At 51.6% G+C, this 26,484-nt stretch overlaps 2 protein-coding genes across 5 annotated transcripts in view; both read right to left on the bottom strand.

Annotated features, from left to right (window-relative positions):
* Positions 1 to 358: 358 nt before the first annotated feature.
* On the bottom strand, positions 359 to 15,595 carry etv5a (ETS variant transcription factor 5a). Of its 4 annotated transcripts, none has more exons than XM_035411766.1 (13): positions 15,440 to 15,595; positions 13,080 to 13,214; positions 12,777 to 12,867; positions 12,198 to 12,245; positions 10,865 to 10,915; positions 7,368 to 7,491; positions 6,978 to 7,274; positions 5,118 to 5,434; positions 2,983 to 3,045; positions 2,459 to 2,527; positions 1,864 to 2,033; positions 1,390 to 1,497; positions 359 to 1,238 (listed from the first exon to the last, which is right to left on the bottom strand). In XM_035411766.1, the coding sequence occupies exons 2-13, from the start codon at positions 13,125 to 13,127 to the stop codon at positions 1,008 to 1,010; spliced, it is 1,617 nt and encodes a 538-aa protein (XP_035267657.1). In that variant the 5' UTR covers positions 13,128 to 13,214; positions 15,440 to 15,595; the 3' UTR covers positions 359 to 1,007. The 4 variants fall into 4 exon arrangements, with proteins under 4 accessions (XP_035267657.1, XP_035267659.1, XP_035267658.1 ...); XM_035411768.1 differs by having other exon boundaries at positions 1,396 to 1,497; XM_035411767.1 differs by having other exon boundaries at positions 12,777 to 12,864.
* An 8,675-nt stretch (positions 15,596 to 24,270) lies between these two features.
* Positions 24,271 to 26,484, bottom strand: part of LOC118223219 (diacylglycerol kinase beta) — a 113,201-nt gene continuing 110,987 nt past the window's right edge. The window contains exons 24-25 of the mRNA XM_035409459.1: positions 26,461 to 26,484; positions 24,271 to 25,280 (exon numbers count right to left, since the gene is read on the bottom strand). The exon at positions 26,461 to 26,484 is cut by the window's right edge and continues 37 nt beyond it. Of these exons, the coding sequence (XP_035265350.1) occupies positions 25,182 to 25,280; positions 26,461 to 26,484 (123 nt within the window). The 3' untranslated portion in view covers positions 24,271 to 25,181. The remainder of the gene's footprint in view (positions 25,281 to 26,460) is intronic.

Below are 26,484 nucleotides of genomic sequence, written 5' to 3'. Positions count from 1 at the left end.
AGAGGGAGAGATCCATCGGGCCCAGTGACGCAGGCCGAGCCGCGAGCTCTCAGTCTCTCGCTCTGATGCATTCTCCAGAAGGTGCGATTGGTTGCTGGACCATCACCGACAAATCCGGGGGGGGGTGGGGCGTGGCTTCTCAGTCCAATGTGACAGGAAAAACGCATCGTAAATAACGGTCATTTGGACAGTCCTCCACCCCCGTCGCAAAATGAAATGTTAGTGTGGCAGCTGAGGAGCTGAAAAGAGCAGGCCTCAACTAAGCAAAACAAAAAACAAGTTTCATTACATGAAAAGCCATAATTACCGTGAAGCCAGTGTTATCTAAATCAGTTTCTGACCCGGATTAGACAACGAATCAGATTTAATATTTTTTTATTTTGCAAAACGAAGCCCTTTTCATTTACAATGTCTTGAGTAATATATTCTGTAGCTTTTAAAAAAAATTTTATTCTGCAAAGATTTAGAGAAAACAAAAGAAAAATAGCTGGGGACCAAAAAGGCAACTACAGAATAGTGCTGTGTTTTGATTTTTTTTCTTTAAGATTATAATCCTTATATACTTTACTCATTTAGAAAAGCAGATTGTCAAATACAGAATTGCTACAAGTCTTGCAGTCTGCACAGAAATATCTGTCAGACCACTGCACTGTGGGGCCCCTCCCTTGACCCTTCTCCCAGTCTCCATAGCAACAAAGGCACCGCCCCCCCCCCCCCCCCCCCCCTTTCTTCTGATAAATGGGTGGAGCCTTTCGATTCTAATCGTCCCATTATGCCAGTCCAGTTCCATTATTTGGTGCCAGAGCTGGTTCCTGTTTCGGAGAGTGGGATACAAATCAGGAAGTGGGCAACAAGTCAAGAAGGGGGGAGTGGGGGGGGGCGAGTTGGGGGGGGGGGATGTGGTTCAGACGTATCCCATGCTGCTCAGCAGTTCGGATTCTGGGACGGGTCGTGGGGGGTGGCAGAGGGCCAGGGAGGGGGGGGGGGGTGGGCATTGAAGGTGGCCCTCAGTACACATATCCATCAGGGAAGGACATGGACGCCATGCACTGCTCCCCCCCGTCCACCAGGTAGGGGGCGGCCTCGTCGTAGTGGGTGAGGGGCAGGGTCTCGTCCTCCGCGCCCGGCAGGCTGTCCGGGTCGGCCTTCAGGCTGGGCCTCTGGTTGTCGGGGAAGGCCATGGAGAAGAGGGCCTCGGGGTCACACACGAACTTGTACACGTACCTCTCCCCCGCCACCTGAGGAACGAGGAGAAGGGCGTCAGCACTGTGCTGTAGTGCGCGTTAGCCTGACGCTACAGACATGCATGTTAGCATGTTATAGCATGTTATAGCATGTTACTGCATGTTAGCATAGAGACAAATGAAAGTAATTGCAAAATGAACGTGCCTTTACCTTCTGCATGATGCCCTTCTCGTAGTAGTAGCGCAGCGAGCGGCTCAGCTTGTCGTAGTTCATGGCCGGCCGGTTCTTCTGGATGCCCCAGCGACGGGCCACCTGAAACACAGAGAGACGCGGGACGCGCGGTCAGACCCAGCGGCACAGAGAGAGAGAGAGAGGATCCCTCTTATTTAATGTACACAGGCGCACGCATGCACACCCACCCACCCACCACACACCGCACGCGCACAAACACACACACACACATGCAGATCAATGCAGGCCACAAACAAACTATATAAAGAGTGGGAAAGTTGTTGCCTCTCTGAGGACGATAGCGTTCAGTTCACGCAGCACGGAAGTGGAAAGTAGGACTCGTCTATTAACTGCAGGCCACACGGAGCCAGCCCAGCCCGCGCTGTACGCATGCGAGACATCAGAAGAGAGAGGGGGGGGGGAAAGAGCCCGCAGACCCACACTGACCTCCTCCGGCTCGATGAGCTTGAACTCCATGCCGCGGCCCGTCCAGGCGATGAAGTGGCCGTTGGCGGGGTCGTCCAGCAGCGTGACCAGGAACTGCCAGAGCTGCAGGGAGCCGCGGCGCTGGTAGGGCGGGCCCTCGCGGTACACGGACGGCTCCTGCTTCACCTTCTCTGTAAGGGGGGGGGAGGGAGGGAGGGGGGGGCAGAGGGGTCAGCCGCGTTTAAATAACACGCAGGAGTGAGACATTCCTGAGAAACAGGCTGCAGACAGGCCGCCCCGCTCAGTCAACACTAGCCTAGCGGCGGGCTCTCTCTCTGTGCTCGGGGAGTTAGCACGGCTAACGCTAACGGGGCTAACGGAGGCGACATAGCTCAGGAGGTAAGAGCGGTTTGTCTGGCAGTCGGAGGGTTGCCAGTTCGATCCCCCGCCCTGGGCGTGTCGAAGAGTTAGCATGGTTAATGCCCGTAGCCTGCTTAACGCCCTCAGCCTGGGCCTAACGAGCTCAGCCCTTGGCCTGCTTAACGAGCTCAGCGCTAGGATTACGTAACATCGTTGGCGCGCGGGGGGCTAGCCGTGAAAAAGCCGCGCGGCTTACCTTCCAGTCGCTCGGGGACCACGCAGGTGTCGTCGTAGTACAGGTGCGGCTCTCTCTCGAAGGGAAAGCCTGCAAATGGGGGGAGGAGAGAGGAGGGAGCAGGTGAGCAGGAGGTGGAGCCAGGGCTGTCCGTCACAGGCTTGGCCCCTCCCCTTCACCAGGGTCACAGAGCCTAAAAACAAGTACCGATACCCTTCCCCCTAAAGTGGATATCTCCCTCATTCTGATGTCATGCAGATGGGAACGTGCACAAACAAGCAGGATTCAATCGTCAGTAATACAATGCGGGCAGTGTAACTGGAGATCGGGTCTCATCAGACCTTGGAATTAATGTTCCAAATTCGGGCTCGAAGAGCCGTTATATCATCCCAGACATTTCTGAGAAGCTTTCTGAGGAACACCCCTCATTCATTCAATCATTTTCCGAGAAGAAGCCCTTATGCATTCAGTCATTTCGGAGAAAAGCCCCTCATTCATTCACTGACTCATCGCCCAGGACAAAAGCACTTGAATGAGTGTCTTACTTTCGCGGCCGTTTTGGTAGAAGCTCGCTGCCCTCCCAAACGAAGACTGGCAGTTAGGCACTTCTGTGGGACAGAGAGAGAGAGAGAGAGAGAGAGGGAGGGAGAGAGATTCCGATTAGAAACACAGTCGATTTCTCACATCAAACCAAAAAAAACAAAACAAAAAAAAAAAACATAAATGATCTTTTAAATCTAACAAGCCCAACATCTAGACCCAAGCATCACTTAAATATTTTTTCATATGTTGAAATATCCTTCAATTATCATACACCATGAAATCGGTACAATGAGGTTTGGAACACAAGGAATAGCGTTTCTTGAATGTATTACCAAAAGTGACTGTTGCACATTTTATGGACCAGAGGAACATGTCAACCGACCAGCTGTGGTCCTGCTTTACACAACTGGCTCTGACACAGCAGCTGGACTGAACAACATGCCGCCCCCTCCCACCCCCCCCCACCCCCACATCTGCCAGGCCCAGATAAATCGCATTCATATCTGTCCCACGTCCAGCGAGACCCTAAACACGATTACGGTCGTATTCAGATGCTAAATCACGAAAATGGTATGATTTATATTGTGCCCATCTCTACAGGGTTAAGCCCCGCCCCTCCGCTCTCATCATGTGACATCACCCTGCTGTCCTCTGGCTAAAGCCTGGGCTTGCGCTACCGCTAGCTTCCTGTCCACCGCAGGCCTATCTGATCTCTGTCAAAGCGCTGTGCCTGCGATGCGCTATCCTACTGTAAACGTGCCATCTGTTCAGCCATTGTAGGGACGGGGGGGGGGGGGAGGACAAACACCCGTCCCACAGCTCAACACACACAGACACAAAGCCAGACCCCCACGCTGTGTCCACAAGCCCTGCATCTGCGCCGACGGGGGCGTTCACGGGCTGGGAGACGGCGGGAGGTCAAACCGGCCGACCTCACGAACGGAAAATGTGAAAATGGAGGTGGAGACAGCGTGGGGTACAGACAGGGAGGGGGGGGGGGCATACAGCAGAGGGACCGTGGGGGGGGGGGGGGGGCTCTGAGTTTAGCCTGTAGGAACCGAGCGTGACTCCGCCGGACGAACGGGCGCAAAGGAAACATCCGCAGGAGGCGGGGCCCGGCGCATATCTGACACGCGTTCCCGAGCCGCCCATCCTGTTTGCACTAGCTTATACAAGGACTGGGGCGGGGGGGGGGGGGGGGGGGGGGGAAACAGAGTGCCTCTGACAGACACTGACTGGAGGGTTCTGGGAGACGGGAGCACAGCCTGGCGTTCCTAACGGGAGCAGGCCGTTATGACGGGTGTTAAGGCAGTTCACTAGCCGCCATTGTGAGACGCAGCCGGGCTATAGAACGGCGGCGTGGGTCAGCGTGGCGGGTGGGGGGGGGGGGAGGGGCGGTTACGAGGGCCGTGAGGTGGGGATGCGGTTTGAGGATCGGAGGGGACGGGGGACGGGCGGGGGGGTCAGACGGGTTTGGGATGGGTGTTTGTACGCCTCCCTGCGCCTGGACCTCACAGGGTGGTGCCAAAACTCACAGCCAAGTAGCGGGACAGAGAGCAAACAGGGACGAGCACATTCCAGAGCCTTATCCAGTCTGTCTGCACGCAGGACGGGCAAACCCTACCCCCCCAATCCCTCCCCTAATACACAGGACAGTCAGCCCCTCCCATCCCTCCCCTAATACACGGGACAGTCAACCCCTCCCATCCCTCCCCTAATACACGGGACAGTCAACCCCTCCCATCCCTCCCCTAATACACAGGACAGTCAACCCCTCCCATCCCTCCCCTAATACACGGGACAGTCAACCCCTCCCATCCCTCCCCGAATACACAGGACAGTCAACCCCTCCCATCCCTCCCCTAATACACAGGACAGTCAAACCCTCCCATCCCTCCCCTAATACACAGGACAGTCAACCCCTCCCATCCCTCCCCTAATACACAGGACAGTCAACCCCTCCCACCCCTCTCCGAAAGCATAGGCCACTCCCCCCCCTCCCCCCCCCCCAGCCCTGCCCAAAAACACAGGACACTCAAACACCCCCCATCCCACCAAACACACACAGCTGCAGGGATAAACACACACCTACGCGCTTCGGAAAGCGCAGTGACAGGGTTCATGGCTGGAGGCTCACCAGAGTCGAAGCAGAAGTCCCGGGGCTCCTGTTTGATGGCCAGGGGGTTGAAGTTGCCGTGGGGGGTGGGGGGCTGCAGGGGGCTGGGCCGGGAGGGCGCCATGGCGGGGGGGCACTGCTCGGCGTAGCGGGGGTCCAGCAGCTCCTGCTTGAAGCCCTGGGGGGGCACGGGAACGAGGGGCTCGGACATCTGGCGCTGGTACGGCGGGCGGCCGTCGCAGGACGCGGTCCGGGGCGCGTGGGGGTGGAAGGGGGGGCGTCCCGGGACCTCGGAGGGTGGGTAAGGTAAGCAGGGCTCAGACAGCTGCCTGTGAAACCTGGGGAAGGGGGGGGAGAAAGAGGAAACATTTAAATGCTGCACTTCTTGTTTTCTTTTGTTTTTGTTGCCAAACAACGAAGATACTTTCAAAGATGTTCAGGGCCTGGTTTCACAAATCAGCATTACCCAGTTAGCCGAATAACTGCAGTACCCTCCCAAATCTGGAACACGGACTGAAGTAAAAAGAGCTGTTCTGGGTTTTACTCAGCGCAGTTATCCAGCTAACTCAGTAATTCTGCTTCTTGAAACATCCCCTAGCTGAAAAACATGCATTTTGAGGAGACTTTTTGACGGTGAATTTTAGCCACAACACAACCGTGTTTTTGGGTTCCCCTGGGATATCACACATGATCTGAAAGTGCAGCAGACAGGATGTGCGCGACACGCAGGGGGTTCATCTCCAGCTCACGGTCCAAATGAGCACATTTAGCGCAGTTAGCCAAGAGACACGAGTGACATGTCCTAGACATGAGCACCAGGTGTCACCATCAGATATAAAAAGGCTGCCCCCCCCCGTTCCAGAGGGCTCCACGGATGGGCCAATAGCAGCGGGTCTCGCATCGCTGTCCCACGATGACATGACATGCACGCTGTGGTGACCTCCTGAGAATCCTGCCCCAGGTGGGGGGGGGGCCGGGGGGCTCGGTGCCAGGCAGCCCATTCCCACGGGGGTCATATTAATGGGCAATCGGGCACGTATGCCTGGCAAAACGAGGGGGGTGTACCCCCCAGTACACCCACCCCGCCCGGCTAACCCATACCCCCCATCGCTCATAGCCAGTGCATTTTTTTTAATGCAGTGTGTTTTTCTTTAATTCTAAGTCAGTGTTCTGGAACTCCGCTGCTTTCAGTCACCAGCAGCGATTGTGACATCATCAGCATTAGAATGCTCACTTAAGAACATTCCGACCACGTATGTGTGACTTCACACCTCAAGGGCTCACTGGGGAAGAACACTTGCTTGACGCGTCTGAAACTGACAAGGCCCAGATTAAATTAGGGTGGTTCTGGGCTAGTGGCGAAAGGGGGAATTTTGGCCTCGTTGAAAGGGAAGTAGAATGATAAAAATACACCCTGCGTATTTGCGGGCGAGCTGCTATATTGAGAGAGAGCGAGAACGGGCCTGATGTTTGCACCCACTGGCTTCCTTCCTTCAACCCAGTGTGGAGTTTACCTTCATATGTAGTTTGTCATCTGCTTTCATCAAGTAAAAACACACAACAAACTCACCTGAAATATGTATATTTTTACGATGGTCGTGACAGTGATATGGGTTCAAGTTTCAAGTCGCCGATTGTCACAAACATCGAAAATTTGCTTTAAACCTTCCAAGGCATGAGATCACAGAGATAACCGATCAGGTCGTGACTGAGCATTCTAATGCTGATGTCACAGTCGCTACTGGTGGCTGAAAGCAGCGGAGTTCTAGAACACTGACTTAGAATAAAAAAAAATTCTTAAAAAGAAAAAAAAAACATTCCAAAAAAACCTACTCTTCAGAAGGGTTAGGGTTAGGGTTTCCGTACTGAAGACACACTCACCTGTGCTCGGCACCGTAGGCGTTGTCGGCGTGATTGAGGGGCGGGCAGGGCACGGCGAAGGGCGGAGTCTGGCTGTGGAGCGCGAGCGTCCTCTGGTTGTGCGCGGCGCCCTGAATGGCCGCTTGCCCGTGCAGGGGGCGGGGTCCCGGCGTCTGGGGGCCGGGGACGGGGACGGCGGGAGGGGTCTGCTCGTGGAGCGGGCGGGCCCCCGGCGTGTGGGCGGAGCCACACGGCGAGACGGGCGTCGAAGGCGGAGTCAGTGGTTTGAAGCCCATGGCAGGCTTCCTGTCATAGGCACTGCAAAGGGACGGAAAAAGGGATCACATGACCACCGGGCGCCATTTTGCACCCATGCGCAGGTGAGGCTGGAAAGGCAGACCTGCAGCTCACCTGTAGCTGTAAAGGCACTTCTCTCCATAGGGCCTGAGGTTCGGGTCCTGGCCGCAGGGGGACAGCTCTTTGGAGGCACTCTGCTCGCGCTTGATCTTGGTGGGGGGGGGTCCGTGAAACACCACTGTGGGCACACAAAGGGGGGGGGGGGGGAGCGGGGTTAATCTCATTACAAATTGCACACAACCATTTTACATCACGTCCTGTCTTGGGCATTAAGGACACTTGCAGGGGTCCAGCATCTCCTGCAGTCCGGGGCGCGTGGGGGTGGAAGGGGGGGGGCGTCCTGTGACCTCAAAGGTAATCACTCACACAACTTTCACATATTTACACAGCTGGATATATACTGAAGCAAGTACAGCTCCCAAGGGCACAGCGGTAGTGCCCCAAGTTGGGATTCAAACCTGCAACCCCCGGCCTAGGAGCACGGTTCCCTTAAGCACTCAGCAGTCAGTTTCAAACACACTCGTGCGTACGGGTCTGTGCCTCGGGGTGCTTTTATCACTGCCAGGTACACGCGGCGTAAACACAAAGGTTTCCATCAGGCTGAGTCAGAGCCAGAGCAGAGCGTGCTGAACCCCCCCCCCCCCCCCCCCTCTCCCTCTCCCGACTTCCATTACGGGGCGATCAATACTGATGAATCAGAGTGGCTGTAACTGGACGCGTCCGAATGATTTTCCTCCCCCGCGCTGTAACCATTATCCGCGCGGTCTTCTCTCCGCCTCCCGTTTTCCACGCCACATAATGGCCGGGGAAACTCGATCCCGAGCCGGGCGCAACCGGAGCTCGATAAAGCACAGCCCGGTGTCCACGCGCTAACGCTGAGCTAACGCTGCTGCACAGCCCGGTGTCCACGCGCTAACGAGCTAACGCTGCTGCACAGCCCGGTGTCCACGCGCTAACGCTGAGCCCGGTGTCCACGCGCTAACGCTGAGCCCGGTGTCCACGCGCTAACGCTGAGCCCGGTGTCCACGCGCTAACGCTGAGCCCGGTGTCCACGCGCTAACGCTGAGCCCGGTGTCCACGCGCTAACGAGCTAACGCTGAGCCCGGTGTCCACGCGCTAACGCTGAGCCCGGTGTCCACGCGCTAACGCTGAGCCCGGTGTCCACGCGCTAACGCTGAGCCCGGTGTCCACGCGCTAACGCTGAGCCCGGTGTCCACGCGCTAACGAGCTAACGGTGCTGCACAGCGCGGTGTCCACGTGCTAACGAGCTAACGCTGCTGCACAGCCCGGTGTCCACGCGCTAACGCTGAGCCCGGTGTCCACGCGCTAACGAGCTAACGCTGAGCCCGGTGTCCACGCGCTAACGCTGAGCCCGGTGTCCACGCGCTAACACGCTAACGCTGCTGCTAGCGGGCGCTGTGTGTGTGTGTGTGAGAGAGAGAGAGTGTGAGTCAGTGTGTGTGTGTGCGTGTGAGTGAGTGTGTGTGTGAGAGAGTGTGCTACATCTGGCCTGTGTGTGTGCATGTGTGCATGTGTGTGTAGTTAGTGAGTGTGAGAGTGGGTGTGTGTGTGTGTATGTGAGAGAGTGTGTGAGTGTGTGTGTGAGAGAGTGTGCTACATCTGGCCTGTGTGTGTGTGCATGTGTGTGTAGTTAGTGAGTGTGCGTGTGTGTGTGTGTGTGTGTGTGTGTGTGTGAGAGAGTGTGTGTGCATGCACGTGCCTCAATACCAGACAGGCCTAAAGTCTGATGCAGTAACGTGGGGCTGGGTACAGACTGGGCTGTTCCACACTCAGTGGTGAAGGAACAGATGCAAACGGCCCAGAGTTCAGCAGCGGCTGAGGGGTGCCTGGGTCAGGAGGTGCAGGCTGCCATGTGACCCCCTGGTGACTGCCCCCCCCCCCCAGCTGCAGGGACACGTGGGCCTGGTGAATAGGAGGCCTGTGTGCAGCTGGCATACTGCCAGGCTGCAGAGGCCCGTGCCAGCCTGCCAGACGAACACACACACACACACACACACACACACACCGGCACATGCACACACACACACACACACATGCACACACACACACAACCTCCGGCACATGCACACACACACACACGCACACACACACACACACATGCACGACCTCCGGCACAGCCATACCAGCACACAGCAGGGTACCAGCATGCCCTGCACAGATGCTCCACTGTGCCGAGGCCCAGAGATCCCCCCCCCTGCCCCCGCACACCCCCCAACCACCCCCACCCCCACGCCCACCCCCACCCCCACCCCCACCCTGACCAGACCTCAGTCGCGTGTCACAGCCACCCCCCGCCAGTAATGAGTTACAGCTCCCCGCTGCTCCGACAGGCACTGGCCTTTATTACCGTGGTTACCACACGCACACGACCGCACCCGAACGCCAGGGCAGGACAGACTAGCGCACCCTGTCCCCACACTCCCCCCCCCCCCCCCCCCCCCCACATCAGACAGACACACAAACACGCCGCTGCTGAAGGGGGGGGGGCGCCGTTCCACATCATTCAGAGACAATATTTGCCTTGGCCGCCGTGCAGAGAGCCAGCGCGGGAAAACGGAGGGAGTGAGAGCTCCACCTGGCAGAGAGACGAGGTTCCATTCACTTCACGTCTGGAAAAAACTACACTGCCCAGCATGCACTGCATGCCACGACAAACCTACAACTCCCAGCATGCCAGGCCAAAATTACCCCCTCCCAGCATGCACAGCACAGCTAGTCAAAACTATCCTTCCCAGCACACGCTGAATGCCTGGCCAAAACTACCTCTCCCAGCATGCACAGCACACCCAGCCGAGACTCCACCTCTCAGCATGCACTACATGCCTGGCTAAAACTACACCTCCCAGCATACACCGCATGTTAGTACAAAACTACAACTCCCAGCATGCCTGGCCAAAACTACCTCTCTCAGCATGCACAGCACTGCACGCCTGACCGAGACTCCCCCTCTCATCCCAGACTGTGCAAATCCGCAGAAAAAAATAAAAATCAGATTAGAGGGCTTGCTCATGTGATGCCTGGCAGTCATCGACTGATCAAAAGAAACTCAGGGGCAGATATTCCGGTCAAGGACGGCTCATTAAAGAAGGGGGCGGTCTTGGGAATCAGGTGCTAAGACTTCAGCGCGGTGGAAAGTGTTTAGAATTAGATGCTATGGCCATGTGTGAACAGGTAAAGCTGGGGAACATGCATGACGAGTAATCCATTATCTCCCCTGTGATCGAGGATGCTTCCCTGCCAAACGCTCATCAGTCACATGACCAGGCGCACAGCTCTGTCTGATCTGGAGGGAGCACCGGGACGGGATTGGGGGGGGGGGGGGGGGGGGGGGGTCGAGTCTGCCCCGCCCTGGCTGTCAGGTGCTGTCGTCCCTGCGCATTTTTACCTTTCTCTCAAAGAGTCACCTGGCTGAGATAAGTGAAGTCTAAATATTTCATACTCCCAGAATGCCCATTGTTGGTAGGTTGCACCCTGAAGAGAAACAGCCCCCCCCCCACCCCAGACATAAATAATAAACCACAGGTACTCACGGTTATCTGACTGGAAATCTGGGACAAACTGCTCGTCATCGGGAACCTGAGCTGTGGGTGGGAAGGGGGTGAGGAGGGGGGGAGACAGTAAAGAGTGTAAATGGAAAATAAACACAAAGCCTCCGCTTGACATGGTGAAGAAACGCCACTGAATCACCGTTTCACGTTCCCGCTTTCACCAACAGAAAGCTGTGCAGGACGTTCATGTTCCGTTTTTTTTTTTTTAACAACAAAGCGGAGAGTCTTAGGGTTCTGACCTATGTGTATACAGTCTATGGAACTGATTTAGACTGCATTGCGCGGGCATTTAGGGGGTAAGGGATTACATTTTGCGGGCATTCGGCGTAAGGAAAGGAACGCCCATCTCTCTGAAGCTGGGGGGATCCGCGTAACGGACAGAGGCCAACTCTTTATCGTCCCGATCTCGATTCTACCAGACTGATTGAAAGACCGCATGGTGTTCCCTCGTTAATAACGTCCTGTTCTTTAAAAATGAGCGGCAGACTTTGAGCCGCTAATGGCTTTATATGGAATGGAACGGCTGTACCATTCGCGGCCTATAAATAAATAACCCCGAGCGAGCGCTGCTGTGAGAGTCCACCAGCGGGAGCTTATTTGTACCTGTGAAATATTCATGTTTTGACCCTTTGTACGCATGTGAAGAAAGTAAAAATAGTGCAAATTCCACGCTCAAGTTAAACTTTAATCTGACCTTTTGGTCCCATTTTTCGGAATTCGATGCCCCACGGGCTTAATTGAACAGACCCCTCTCAATTAATGTGGTTTTTCAACTAACGCACAACAGCCGTGCTTTCTGAATGGTTTTTTTCCCCCAGTAAGCGACCAACAATATATCTAGGGAAACTGCAGCCGTGGAAACTGCCTTAAATTGACGTCACAGTAATTTCTTCCAAGAGCAGCGGCGGCGGGAGTCGAATTGTTCATTCCGTAATAGCCTACACTGCAGGCAGACAAGTAGCGGCTGCGAGCTCGGAGCAGATGTCGCGGAGAAAAAACACTTCCACTTGCTTCCTATGCTGAAGAAAGCAGCCGTTTAGCCCTGCCAAATTGGTGCCTAGTCAAGGGTCATAATGCTCCAAGATTGTGTGGAGCGCGGACAGCACTTACAGCTGGAAGTTACAAAGACAGGAGGAAAAAGGACCCACTGACTACAATTACTGCTACCATTAAAATAATGAGTTCCGGTTTAACGCAACCACCGATTTAACGCAACCAGTGACAGATCTGGCTAAATTACACAATTGGGGGGGGGGGGGGGGGGGGGGGGGGGGGGGGGGGGGGGGGGTTTAAACGACAAGTGGACAAAACTGACCTTCGGCAATCCATATTTCCTGCAGCTGACTGAGGTCCTGAAAGAGTTCTGTAGAGGAAACGGAGAAACAAAAGGTAAACTTTAAAGGGCGTATCTACAGTTTACGATCAATAAAGACTTTGCTCGCCGTAACAAAAACACTGGAATTGGCGAGTCACTGATAACAACGATGGATCCACCCATTTTTTTTTTTTTTTTTTTTGTTGGGTTAATAGAGACAGAATCTGCCAATCATAACTTAGAGGCCTTTTCAGACCTCCGCCCCCCCAGGTCTGTTCCCTGAGCTGCGGGTCTTTGTTCGCAGCCCGGGATAGGGCAGGCAAAGTTATAGGCCGCCGCATTAGACTAAAGCATTGCTCTGGTGTCCTCTGGGGACTCCGAAATGGCAGTTGGCTCAGATTACTACAGCCAGCCTGAACGAGAAAGTGGGCCTGAAAGAGGAAATCAGGCTCGATGAGGTCACCACTGTGCGTGGTCGATGATGGAATGACCTCAAGTTGTCGGGTGGACTTTAATGGACATCAAACGGTTTGCCCACACGCGGTACAGGCGACGCGAGAAACTGAGAGATGCAATTACCTTCTGTGTCCTGGGCCAGTTCAGTGTCCACAAACTTTCTCTTCCGGTCATTGAAAGGTCTGTCGCAAGGTTCTTCCACGTGAGACTTCTGCTGCAGGAAAAAATAAGTAAAAAAATTGCTTATTCGCCTTTTAGATTGTGGGTGCAAAAAAAAAAAAAGGTTTATACCCAGTAGTCTATGTGAGTGCGGCAAAGCATCACCTGCATTCAAAATAAGAGCTAATTTACTTGAGTGGTTTCCCTCTGGCCACGTTCCATATTTAGACAACTGAATTAAATACAGTTAAAGGAATGACTACTTACACTGGGGGGTAACATAAAAGGGACCTGCTGGTCGTAAAATCCGTCCATGTTGCCGGGGTTTGCTGAGATTCCCAGCTAATGGTCTTCGCTTGAAGCGACGGGCAAGGCAGTAATGTTTATGCTTGTCAGTTCCTCCTAAAGCGTCGACAGAAAGAGAGAGAGAGTCGAACGTAAGAATCCGTCCAGCTCTGTTCAGTCAGGTTGTTCATTTTGACATGACCAACCCGAACAAGACAATTGTTCTTTTGATCTCCCTTCGAGGATTCGCTCGTTCAAGTCTTTGTTATCTATTACAACAGCCCGTCTAAGAAGAGCGCGTGCTGGTTTAGCCCGCTCGTACATTGTAAACGAACCAGGTCATTACGGATGTAAAGCTTACATAAGCAGAATCCGCCATCTGTGTCAGTGATTACAAGTCAAACTAATCACATAATGCAGCATGCAAGGCAAATCCCCCCTTTCGTTTTACGTTTACACGGTTTTACAGTTAAGTCTAGTACGGTTAGCAACAGAAATGCAACAGCATATACTTCAAACCGCGGAGTGCACGAGGCGTTTGTTTAAACCTTTAAAGAAAGTGACGGCGATGCAAGGCTGGCAAAATGGAGAACATAATGTATATGTATGCCTACAGTATTTTTAAAAAATCATCAGCACCCATAATACCACAATAAGCTCCTGAAAACAACTACAAGGACACATAGGTTTGTAATTCAACTATTTAGTTAAATATAGCGAAATGTAACGCTGCTGACATATTGGAGCATGATGCAAGAAAGTCTGCCAATAAACACGCGCAACAGCTGTGGAAAGCGCGAGGACTAAAGTAGAATTGCTTTCTACGCTGGCAGCGCTGCGTATTGGGCACTCACGATCGCACGAGTCACATCAAAGTCATCCCGATCCGTCATCGGTTGACCAAAAAAAAAAAAAAGATCCTTTTAAGTCAACAGTGACACACACTGTAACAATTTAGGAAAGAACGCGTACAATGGGGTCATAGAAAGCATACGCGTTGGATATGAAGCAAAGTCCTTATTTTGCTGAAATCATATGATCAAATTACTCCAATGACCCAAACAACAACTCGACTGAAAGAACACGTCTGTGGGTGAAAGCACAGGCTAGTTCGGGAGACCAACGAACAATAAAGCCAACAATTCGACGAGGGCGTGTTTCTCTGCTAATTAATAACGGAGACGATCAACGTTTTCCCCTCACCATCAATTATGACAGCCAACCAACATAAACCAAACCTCAGAAATTCAGGTTAAAAACATTTTATCAAGATTCACTTGGTAACCTACCGTAACACGTAGGCACTGTGTGCACTTTCGGTTCAAACACTTGACAAGAAGAGAATATTTGTTAATGCTGCTCTCACAAAAGTAATTTGGATTTAAAAATTTAACCCCAGCCCAGACAACAGAGTGGACCCTTTGTGCAATGGGCAAGTTATTGGCTAACCTGAGGTAAATCTACCTCCCTAAGCAGCGTTAAATATTGCCCCAACTTGGACTCCTGCGCTCAAAAGATCACTGCTCTGTAAAGGGGTATCGTCTTTAAATAATCTCACAGCTTTAAAAGTCTCTACTGTCTTAATTTTATATAGCCAATTAACTTTACTGGCTCATGCTATTATAAAAATGAAATAATGAAATAATAAAAAAGTGGTGTAAGCGCACCCAAATGGTGTACATTTACATAAACCATAAACAAAAAAAGAATAAGAATTCAACGCATTTCGGCTCGCTGAAACGTATTGCATCTAACCAAATATCCACAGTCCACGAAAGCGTTAAAATCTCACATTAAAGCAATTACAGTTTTCGGTGAAAAAAAAAACCCAACACCCCCCTCCCTTCATCCCCTCTCTTTTCACCCTCCTCCCCCCACTCCCCCCCCCCCCCCCCCCCCCCCCCCCCCCCATGGCCCCTTGTTTTTCTCAATGAAGTGAAACTCGATCCGTCCGCAACACAGAAAAAAAAATCGGACCTCTCCATTCATAAAATCGCAAACAGCCAAAGCTCGACTGATCCCGCTGATAACACAAAGCAAATTCATGCACACGCAGTATAAACAGATAAACCACAGGGCACAGCAATCACTTTTTTTTGCTCGAAAATAAAAAGCATCGCGCAACTTAATGCAAAGCAACAGAAAATGGTTGCCAAAGTAAACGTTCAGTTGGAGAAAATGGCGTTCGCTTTCCTTCAAAGCACTGGGTATAGCAACCAGGCTAAATTTGCAGTTGCAAGTCCGTGTAACTCCAAGAAATTCGCGGAAATACTTCTCAAGTAGGCTAGATTCTGTTTCAGGCTTAAACATTTTGACCGCTATTTGCAAATCACGAAACTCACCCGCAATGTGTTGTACTGATTCCCTTGGCGTGCCGAAACAATACGATGTTTTTTGTTTTAATCCCACACGATATAAAACGGCGTCTGGTCTCTGATCAACTGATGCGTTCCGTTCGACACGCAAAACTTGAATGAGGTTTTCTCAATGGATGTGCTGGCTTTTCCCAGGGGCTCGCGTTGGGCGCTGAGGTGCAGGCTGATTGGCTCGTTGATATTGTCATTCAAGAGGCTCACCAATGGGCTTTCGAGTGTTGCGAATTATTCATGAGGAATTCAAGGACCAATCGCAGCATGGGTCTGGCCTACTTTTATGAATGACTGGGTTTCATTCAAGAAAAGATGTTTTCCAACCACGGACATAGAGCCTCTTAAAGAGACAGGCACCAGAGTATAACCGCAAATTCCATGGGATTCAATACAAGCACCGAGTGGGAGTTTGTTTACGACTTTTCTCTCCGCGCTTAACTGCGAAATATAACTGCGACTTACTTTATCTCCCCCGTGAATTAAATTCAGAAAACATATTTAGAAGTATGAATCATCGAAACTTTAAGAAAATAAAACAATTACCTCCAGAGAAAAAAAATACCCATAACCCGGAAAATAATGACCTGGAAAATTGAATGTATGTATATAATGTTGTGTAAATGCTATGAATGGATAACTTTGAGCTGCTGTCGCATTCATTTTATGAATCCATGTAGAATCAGGTAATCGGTCCCCAGCTCTGAGGCAGTGTGTTTGCCCAGATCACTTGTGAAGGTCAACGTCCACCCCCCCCCCCCCCCAAGAGCATTAAAGTCCGAGCTTGTCCCTTTATGGCTGGATATTACCATATTATTATTATTATTATTATTATTATTATTATTATTATTATTATTATTATTAAGTGTAACGAGTCAGACGCTGACACTGGACACAGGTTTCTTATGTCCAGGAGTGGCAGAGGTGGTGCTGGGTAAAGTACTGGAGGCCTGTAGGGGAAGTTTGACATTTAATTTGATATTTAGGGGTCATCGCCATTGAACTGGGGGAGCGGGGCAGCCGGGGGGAGTTTCATGATTTTGGGCGGTGGGGGGGGGGGGGGGGTTGATATCATGGATTGGTGGGAGAGATGTATGTTCACGAACCACGGCGGGTGGGGTGGGGCGGGGCAATTGCGATCACAAACTGTCCCTCTCCCTTTTCATGAGAGGTATGCCAGAGCCCAGCAAGAAGGTCCCGCTGGCCCTCTGCACTCTCCAAAACATCACATTAACCCGTGCCCTCAGATACACGTCCTCTGTTTTCTCTTCGTTCATTCGATCTCATGAACAACACGTTGTGGAAAAGATTGACTGGTATACAATCTGGGTGGGGTGGGGGGGGGGGGGGGACAGCAAGTTTTCTTTGATAAACTACATTCCTCCATTCCCAGTTTACCTCCAGAAATGTGAGGATTTGGGCCAATTTCAATACAGCTGCAGTTTGTGCAGGATGTTCTTAGACAGCCAACAATAAATAAAACACAAAGTGTCACACTGTGTAGCTGAAAGCTGAAGTGGCCTATTGCGATGTTTATTGTGTTGTTGTTGTTTTTTTCTTCTTGCTCAGCAACCAAACTGTGTAACTTGCAAGGAAATGATTTCAATAGCCAGCGTGCGGCCATATTTATCAAGCGGATAATGCTCTTTTTCTCCCCACTCCTCAGATAGAATTGATAATACGCCCAACTGTGAAGTGGAGGAAAAAATGAAAAAAAAAAATGCAAGGAAGGGTCAGAGAGAGAGAAAGAGAGAAGAATGAACTGACATCACCAGCACAGCTGTGCCAGGTTGGAGCTATATTCAGAACCCCCCCCCCCCCCCCCCCCACCCCCCCTCCCTCTTTTTTTCCCTTCTCAATACTGAAAAGGGGGGATGCTGTTGGTTCTGCCAGCCAGTAATTCTAACCTCTGATCCGCGGTTCCAGCTGTTGGAGCCTGCTGCTGCTGCTGCTGCTGCTGCTCCATTCTGAAAAGAAAGATTGAAATTAATAGCATGAAATAAGAGGACTATAAATAAGTGCTCAGTGTTTGTCACTGTCGCCTTCGCGCCCCCCCCCTCCCCATATGGGTGCTATAGGTGACACTTTCGCATCGCCGGGCTCCAGCACGGGGGTGCGGATGTGGTGGGCGGGAGGCGGTGAGGGGGGGCAGAGAGTGAGCGTGGGGGGGCGGTGGGAGGGAGCGTATTGTGCTCCCACTCTGGGTCCTTCTATAAATACGACCCCAGGGACGAGTGTGACGGCGCCGCCACGGCAACGACAGCCCCAAGGGCCTCTGGGAGAGAGGGGCGTCCGCGCGTCTGAGCTGGATTTCAGCGCCGAACGGAGAAACCGGGGTGTAAGGGGGGGAGAAATGGGGGAGAGAGAGAGAGCGGGGGGGGGGGGTAAGGGGTGGGGTCCTGCTGGAGGAGCAGTGACAGAGGGTGGAAAACTCAAACGAAGGTTGCCGCGTTTTTGTTGCCAGGGACCGGGGGGGTCGGCGTGATGCTCGTCCGCTAGCCAGCGCTCTCTGCCCCCCCCCACCCCCCCACCCCAGACTCCCTCTGACAGCTCCCTTTGAGGAGACACACCTAAAAATAATCCCCCAATCCCCCATCCCCCCCCCCCCCGCGCCCCTGCCCCCTGCCCCCTGCCCTATTACCTCCAGCTACCCCACAGGGCTTTCTCGAGGGCAATAATGCAAACATTGCCCAAATAAATCCCCCAGGGCATGCTGGGAAATCGTTTGCGACCGCTACCTGATCGTAAAGGACACGGTCACCTGTGCCACTTCCCCCAAGCTGAACTACATTCGCTCTCAGGCTATGCAGCCTACCCACAATCCTCTGCTCAGTCCCTCCCCCCCCCCCCGTCGCGTGTGACCTGGCCCCGTGTATCGAGCCACAACCCTGAGCCATGCCCTTTAAAAACCTGTCAATGAAGAGAGGGAGGAAAAAAAAAACTTCCCATGAAAAAAACAGTGCCTCCAGCAACTGGACTGTTCTCAACGACAGGCGATGACTCACAGGCTAATAATAGCGAGGTGTTGTTAAATATGTAACGTCCTTTAATATCACGGTAAACAGGCATACATTAACGCCAAGGCTATTGAATCAAAGTTCACAAACACTGGACTTTTTTTTGTTTGCTAATCATTGCCATAGTTCTCCTCGTACCCAAGCTCAGGGCTCCTTGTGTTCTCTGTCTGTTGTAAGATCTATAATTAACCTACAGATTGGATGTGCAGGGATCGTTCCTGCCTCCCCCCCCCCCCCCTCCACACACACACCTGAACATGCTGAGGCACACAACCTCACCTCAACAGGGTTCCGGTTGCGCAACAGCCATTCTCACACCTGCGGTTGCCTGGAAACCTACCTGGATTCCCTCTGTGAGGAGCCAGAGGTCAGAATGCGAACACTTCAGCCCAGACTGACTTCAGTCCTTCTTTTATATTCCTTCAGTTCAGGTTTTCTGGGGACCCACAAGGGGGACCCCTCATTACCGCTGTTAACAGTTGTCTTGATTAGGGTGACCACATATTGGATTCCAAAAAAATAGGACAGGGGTGGGTGGCCATTATGAAGATAACACTAGGTTATTTATCTGTTTGTATACGGTCTATGGAATGAGCAAAACCTCACTGCACTTTTTTAGGATATCTGGTTGGATGGATATATTCAGTCCCAAAAACTAAATGTCTGGGAAAAAGAGGATATCTGGTCAGCCTTGTCTTGATTGACAATTTGAATTTTTCACCCTTGGTTCTGAGACTTATCTCAGATTTAATTAATGTGCGTGTGTTTGTGTATGCGTGTGTGCTTGTTTGTGTGTGTGTGTGTGTGTGTCTCTGTGTATGTGTGTGTGCATGTGTACATTTGTGCGTGTACCTGTGTGCATGTGTGTGTCTGTGTACATGTGTATTTGTGTGTGTATTTGTGTGTGTGGTAATGCGTGTGTGAGTGAGTGTATGTGTGTGTGTGTGCATTTGCGAGGTGAAGGTGCTGGGTTGAGGGAGCTGTCGTTACTTGTAGGAAAACACTCCGGCAAGCTGCCACTTGCCTGATGTCTGCAGATACATCACTAGTCTGAATGAATGACTGAATAAAGGGAAACAGAGAGAATGAATGAACCAAGGGAAGCAGGGTACAAAGTCTGGTTAAATATTCCTCGTTAAAACGGACACCAGGGCTGGAGACAATTCAGCCCATTGCCTAAATTTACCTGAACTGAAATGGAATTGACCCAAACACTGAGGAGCACTGAGGCCTTCCTCTTTGTTTTCAGGTTGTGCCCCCATACTGCACCAGCGAGAGACTTATCTGATCTGGTCTGAATGGTCTGAGTTACATAATGGGACTCCATACATATCCAGTCAACTAGCATAGCAGGAATGAGAGGCACGTGTGTGTGTGTGTGTGTGTGTGTGTGTGTCATCACTGGGGTAATAATAATAATAACAACTTTATTTATATAGCACTTTTCAGAACATAGCGCTCTAAGCGCTTTCCAAAACAACAGTAAAAAATAGTATAAAATAAACCATAAAACAAGGACTGAAAAGGCTCCTACACAGTAACATGTCCAGTCTTACACAGTAACATGTCCAGTCTTACACAGTAAGATGTCCAGTGTTAATTCAACTCTAACAGAGTACATATGGTCCTACACTGGACCAGAGCATGACCGTATGTACTCTGTAAGAGTTGATTTCACACGGAACATTTTACTGTGTAGTTACCACCGTGATACTCCTCAGGGATGTTTAACCCCTTTGTAGTAAGTGTTGTCATTTGAGTGTGAGCAGTAACCGTTAGTTTTGTCAGACCGCCCCCCCCCCCAAAAAAAAGTCAACCAAAGATATCAAACCCCAGTCCAATCAAACTCCAGAGGCAAGATCAATTTCACTCTTTCTTTTTTTATTCATTTATTTGTTTGTCCATCAAACTGGATGCCAAGAGCTAACAAGTGGCAAGGAGGACAGACGCAGGCCCATTCCCCAATTCTGGAGGGGGGGGGGGATGGGAGGGTGGTGGTGTTGGTGGGGGGGGGGGGGGCTGCTCTCCTGCTCTCCACCCTTGACCCCCGTTGCTACACAGGCTGACGGCTACACGCCACACCCCCCTAAAGGGGCTGAGATTACACGTACACAGAGAACATCACACTGAGGACCGTCATGGAGACAGCATCATCTCTAACCCCCCCACCCCCCCCCCCCCCGCCACCTCCCCGTCATTCAATACTTTTTAATCTATCGCTTCTAAAAATACGTCCCCGGCCTCCGCGGTACGATAAACCACACCGCACGACTTCTGCGAACCGGCTTCAGCCAAGGTCGGCACGACGAGGACAGGAACACACTGCCTGAACCCACTTGCGTGGGACGGTCCCCAAAATATTGCCAGAACCCGTGCAGGGCGTTCGCCAAAACACCGCTTGAACCAGCGCGGGACGGTCGCCCGCTTTGGCTGGCTCTCGGGACGCAGAAATGAAACGTGACAGACAGGGTTTGGGGCTGACGTGGACACGTAAAATTTAGGGGGCACTCTTAAGTCACCCCTAAATTTCCTCCTCAGAAACACCGGAAGCAGCGTGGTTCACTCCAGAGACAGCAGATCGTATGAACTATTGATATGTACATTTAAACTTGGGGGCGATCGTATTCAGCTCATGTAAACACACTGCAAAAACCTGGGGAAAGCAAGATGGTGGACTTCTCATGGCGGCTCCTAAAATCACACTTCTTCTGTGGTAGTCGGAGCCTGGAGGCAGTGACCAATGGGCGGGACTAAAGCCATGAGTGACAGGTGGCAGTCCAGGTCCCCAGTGCTTGCATGATGTCAGTAAGTTATTGCAACACAGAGACAGGTTTACTCGTTATTAAAATTTTTTTTACTTGCGCACTCTTTTTGGTTGATTAATCAGTGGCTTGTATTGCATGTGTTCTGATGCCTCCTGACAAAACTACGGTTTCTCTTTATTCCTTTAGTTAAGGCTGTCCTCGATCGCTTGGCGGTGCTGGAAACAAAATGGCGGAAGGTGGAGACGGACGCAGAAGGTCAGAGACGGTCGGGCCGGTGGGCAGATGGCTTCCTTCTGCCCTCTACTGCGTCCTCAAACAGCCCAACGGCAGTCGTCTGCAGTGCCTGATTGGCTGATATTTAACCTGTGTATAGTATATGTATTTTACTGAGCCATTGTGCTCTTGAAAGACTTGAGTACTTTCCGAGAATTGGGGGGTGACACCTTGAATAAACAGACAGGTAACGGGGGTAAACACGGACACTGCGTGCGCCTCTGTGTCGTAAGGGATGCAGAGAGGTCAGCGTAAGAAGGACAGTGAGGCATCGGCCTCTGGTTTGGAAAGGGGCAGGGGATTGGCATGAACTCGTTATCGTTAGCCAGACATCATTGTATCCTGTGCTTCAACAGGCATGCGGTGGTGCAACTTCAAGAAAGAAAAAAAATAGAAACATATATATATATATATATGTATATACACATACTCATATTTTTAAATAATTCTATCCATAACTGCAAAGTAATTGTAAACATGCACTCTGAACCGACACCAAAGACTAGGGGCAATGTCGTCAGAATGTGGCTCCGCCTCCCTCACGTCCCGCTGCTATTGGCCATCCCAGTGATGTCACAATGGACCTTCCGCTGGGAGTACTGGAGCAAGGTCAGAGGACAATCTGATTGGCCCCTCTTTCGTAGGACTTGTCCATCATCTCTCAGGGTTCAGTGAGGTTAAAGGGAACCAGGGGCAAGGATCGAGGGACCCTCCCCAGTGGAGCCCAACACATAACAGTGATTAATAACAAGCATTACCCCCCCCCCCCCCCAAACCCTCCCACCCCCCCACATATCCAGTCCCCAGCTAGTATATACCCAGATAGCCAGCGACTCTGGGCCAGATCTGTGCCGGTTCTGGCCCGGCAGTGCTGACTTCGGGTCAGAATCAGCTCAGATCCGACCCAGAGTCGCTGGCCATCTGGGCAGGGTGATTTTGATCCAGGCTGGGGGCATGAGCCTGCCTGTTCAAGCAATGCAAGTCTGCTGTTCTTGCCATGTACAGTCTTATTACATCACACTATGCTCCCATAATATATTAACACATTCATAAATAAATATGCAAATAGTATATATATATATATATATATATATATATATATATATATATATGCACATCTATATAAAGTATATTATACATACTTTCAATACTTTCAGCATATACAAATATTTGTGTTTGCAAATACATGATTTGTCATTGGATGTACACATGTTCTACAGCAGTGTGTAGCATGTCCTGTTTGTAAGGGTTCCGTGATGCTTAGATCCGCACCAGGTAACACTTTAGAGTCAGTTTTGCATTCCAAACCAGCTGCTCCGGCCAATCTCTATTTATGTTGGGGAACCAGTGAAATCGAAGGACCGGCTCAGCCACGGGTTTTGATCAGGACTACCCCCCCTCAGCAGAGCAGCAAGCTGATGTCTGACAGGGTAATTAGGAGTTGTGTTTCATGGCTGTCCCTTAAATAACAGGTTAAAATTAGACTCTCTCTACTCTACGGCAAATTGAGCCAGGTGCTCTGGCGTGAATGATCGTGGCTGTGAGGCCCAGAGAAAGGCTGATAGTGTTGGCAAATTCAGTTTAATTTCTTTATCACCCTGCTGAATTTGTACATCCAGACAGGCTACTACAAGGTACGACTAAGATTAGGCAGATTTATTTAACCCTCTAAGGCGCGAGATCACAGATATGTGATTAGAATGTCCTTAACTGAACATTCTAATGCTGATGTCACAATCGCTACTGGTGACTGAAAGCGGTGGAGTTCTAGAACACTGACTTGGAATTTTGAAAATGAAAAAAAGAAACATTCCAAAAACATGTACTCCTCAAGGGGTTAATTCAGTAGACATCTTTGAGTGGGTCACTCAGCTGAAATGGCAAAGCTCTCTGTCCTTCATCTGATTGGTCATTCAGAAAAGAAAACCAAATACCTACACCCTTGTAATGACATTGTGATTTAAAAAAAAAAAAACAACAAAAAAAAAAACCGCACGCTTGTACAGACTGCTGTGGCGGAAACAAAGTCATATTGCATCTGACATGGCTAAAAATAGGGGACCGGCAGACGCTGAGAAACTGGTTTCACGGTTAAAGCGCACGCTCGTCTGTCCTCTCAGAATCAGTCAGCGCTATACCCTGAACCCCCCTGTCAGGCCGTCCCGTCTCGGGGGGCTCCACCCTGAACCCCCCTGTCAGGCCGTCCTGTCCCGGGGGTGCTCCACCCTGAGCCCCCCTGTCAGGCCGTCCCGTCCCGGAAAGGGGTGAAGCGAAGGCAGGACCCATCTGGCAGGACGGGTGGGTCACTTTGACAAAACCGGGCCCGAGCCACCTGTCCCAGCACGACAGAGCGGACATCAGTGATGGACTCTACTGCCTGTTGAGCTCGCCTCTGAATTTCAATGCCATTGTTTTTGGGGTTGACTTGGTAACGGATGTTGGGCCTGGATGTTGGGCCTGGATGTTGGGCCCAGATCTTGGGCCCGGATGTTGGGTCTGGATCTTGGGCCCGGATGTTGGGCCCGGATGTCGGACAGTCATCGGACGTACGGCGCAGCCACTCTTCCGGTTCCTCCTCTCGGGTCTTCAGTTTGGGGGGGCGTGGCATGAGGAAAGGGACTCTGGGTAACGCTCTACAAAGCCCTCACCTGGGGGCAGACACTGGACAGGCTAAACACTCTACAAACAAACACCGACGCTAGGGGTCTACATCCCCCCCATCCCACCCCAACCCCACCCCAACCCACCCCACCCCAGCTCCTACACCTGCAGCCAAAAACCCTCAATAATAAATGAGTTTTCTGTTGAGTGTGCAAGGGCTCTGGAGAGGACCTGGAATGAATACTCTGCTTGAACTGAATCCATTATTTATTGTGTTCTTCATGGAGGAGAGCCTGTTTCCCCAGTCCCAGAAGGCCAATCTTTAGTGCTCTTAAACTCTCGTGCCAAGGCACACACAGCACCCCTCCCACCTTCAGAACTGTATGAGCACGACTCCTTCTCACTCCCTCTCTTTTCCCCTCTCTCTCCTTCTCACTGTTTCTCTCTCCCCCTCAGTCTCTCCCTCTTTCTCTCTTTATCTCTCATCCGATTCCTGATCCTATCTGAGAAGGTGATCGAAGCTTCCACCGAGAACGGGGTCACAGCCACTCCCCTGCATTGTAAGAGTCGCTCAGCGAGTGCAGGGGGGGATCATGGGAAACGGAACGGACCAATGGCAGTATCCACTTGGGGAAACCTCGATGGTTCCTCTCTAAGGCGAGGGGACGGCCGGGTGTGGCATGGCCCCCGGGCAGTGTGGCACAGCTGGAGAAAGGGGGCTCACTGCTCTCGAGGGCCAATGGCAGGTCAAAGGTCACAGGTTACAGGTCACAGTTCAAGGGGAATTAGGGCAGGGGCATTTGGGCAGTAGTCAATTGAGAGTCAGTAGACATTGAGAGTCAGAGGGTGTGGGGGAGGGGGGGGTCCCACCTCCTGAGGGTTGGGGGGAGGTATTGTGGGAGATGTAGTCATTGTCTCAGTAGCGTGTTATTGTCCCCACAGGTCTACGCCCCCCCCCCCAAACTCTTAGCTCCACCTCCGCATGGGTCTGCACCAATCAGCTGCTGGAGCTGTGGGAGGTGGGAAGGGGAGGGGCAGGGTGTCCTCACCCTCCTCCCTCCCCTAATCTCGACTCCTGTTCCGCCTCTTGAAAAAGAAGAAGGGGGTCTTCTGGGGGGGTCCCAAGAGCATGGGCACCTGGTTCTTGTGTGTGATTCGCACCTGAGGACGGAAAGCAAGAGGGGTCAATCAGACTGGAACAGGGCTGATGGGCAAAGCCAACATGCTTGATATTCCTCGGACTGCTTTGGTGGCAGTGTAGTACAACTGGTCTTGTAACCTAAAGGTCACAGGTTCGATTCCCAGGTAGGACACTGCTGTTGTACCCTTGGGCAAGGTACTTAACCTGCTTTGCTTCAGTACATATCCAGCTGTATATATGGACACAATGTAAACGCTGTGTAATAAAGTTGTGTAAGTTGCTCTGGATAAGAGCGTCTGCTAAACGCCTGTAATGTGACGTAATGTAATTTCTTTTGTCTCCTTTTAGCGGTGTATTACACAGGAAAGGGGAACGAAACCCAAGTGGGGGAGTTTGGGCACGAATGATATCTCTCAAATACGGACAGTTCATGAGGGAAGGACGAGTGCCCCACTCCGTTTCCCGCTACCCTTCTTCTGGGTTCGCCGCTTCAACAAAAAAGACAATCAGAGTGAAGTGCGAGAAAAGGGCCTCTCCTACTGATTCCCCTCCTGCTGATTAACGGTTCCACTCCACCATCTCTGCGCGTCGCACTTAATTTGTGCGCTCGAGAAACGAAACGCAAACACAAACAAAAAAACGCAAACATTGCTAAGAAGTGTCCTTGGAAACATTCCAGATTTCAGAATCTCAGATTTGGATCTCAGTGAAGGATAATACAGTTTTAACAAGGCTCCAGTCACAGTGAAAAAGCTCCGTACAGAAGAGATGATTGTCCTTCTCTCCGTCTGTTTATTACCTCCTCCTCCAGAGCGACTGAATCAGTCAGATGCCGAGCGCGATGCGGCCATGTTTTCAGTATCTGTGTCGCCACAGTTTAGGATGGGTATGTGTGTGAGAGAGGGAGAGGGAGAGAGAGCGAGAGAGAGAGGGAGGGAGGGAGAGAGAAAGAGAGAGAGACCAAGACAGAGAGCAAGAGATACATAGATAGACTGACAATATAGATAGAGCGCAAGAGAGAGGGATAGAGAAAGAGAAATAGAGAGGGAAGGAGAGAGAGATAGAGAGGGGGAGAGACCAAGAAAGAGAGAGCAAAAAAAAAATAGATATAGAGAGGGAGAAAGAAGGGAAAAGACTGGCAGACAGGATGGGATGGGGGGGGGTGTTTTGGGGGTGGGTCGGGACACCCCTTCTGCTCACCGTGCAGGGGGGCTGCACCCAGGG

This window comes from Anguilla anguilla, chromosome 3 (genome assembly GCF_013347855.1).
Source record: "Anguilla anguilla isolate fAngAng1 chromosome 3, fAngAng1.pri, whole genome shotgun sequence".
Taxonomy (NCBI): domain Eukaryota; kingdom Metazoa; phylum Chordata; class Actinopteri; order Anguilliformes; family Anguillidae; genus Anguilla; species Anguilla anguilla.
This window is presented reverse-complemented; position numbering and strand designations above follow the sequence as displayed.

Excerpts from the sequence above, each read along its gene's own strand:
- etv5a (XM_035411766.1), bottom strand. The coding sequence starts at position 13,127 with ATGGACGGATTTTACGACCAGCAGGTCCCTTTTATGTTACCCCCCAGT. Across the intron at positions 10,916-12,197 it reads GGAAATATGGATTGCCGAAG|CTCAGGTTCCCGATGACGAG; the intron begins GTCAGTTTTGTC and ends TCCCACCCACAG. Across the intron at positions 7,275-7,367 it reads AAGTGCCTTTACAGCTACAG|TGCCTATGACAGGAAGCCTG; the intron begins GTGAGCTGCAGG and ends GTCCCTTTGCAG.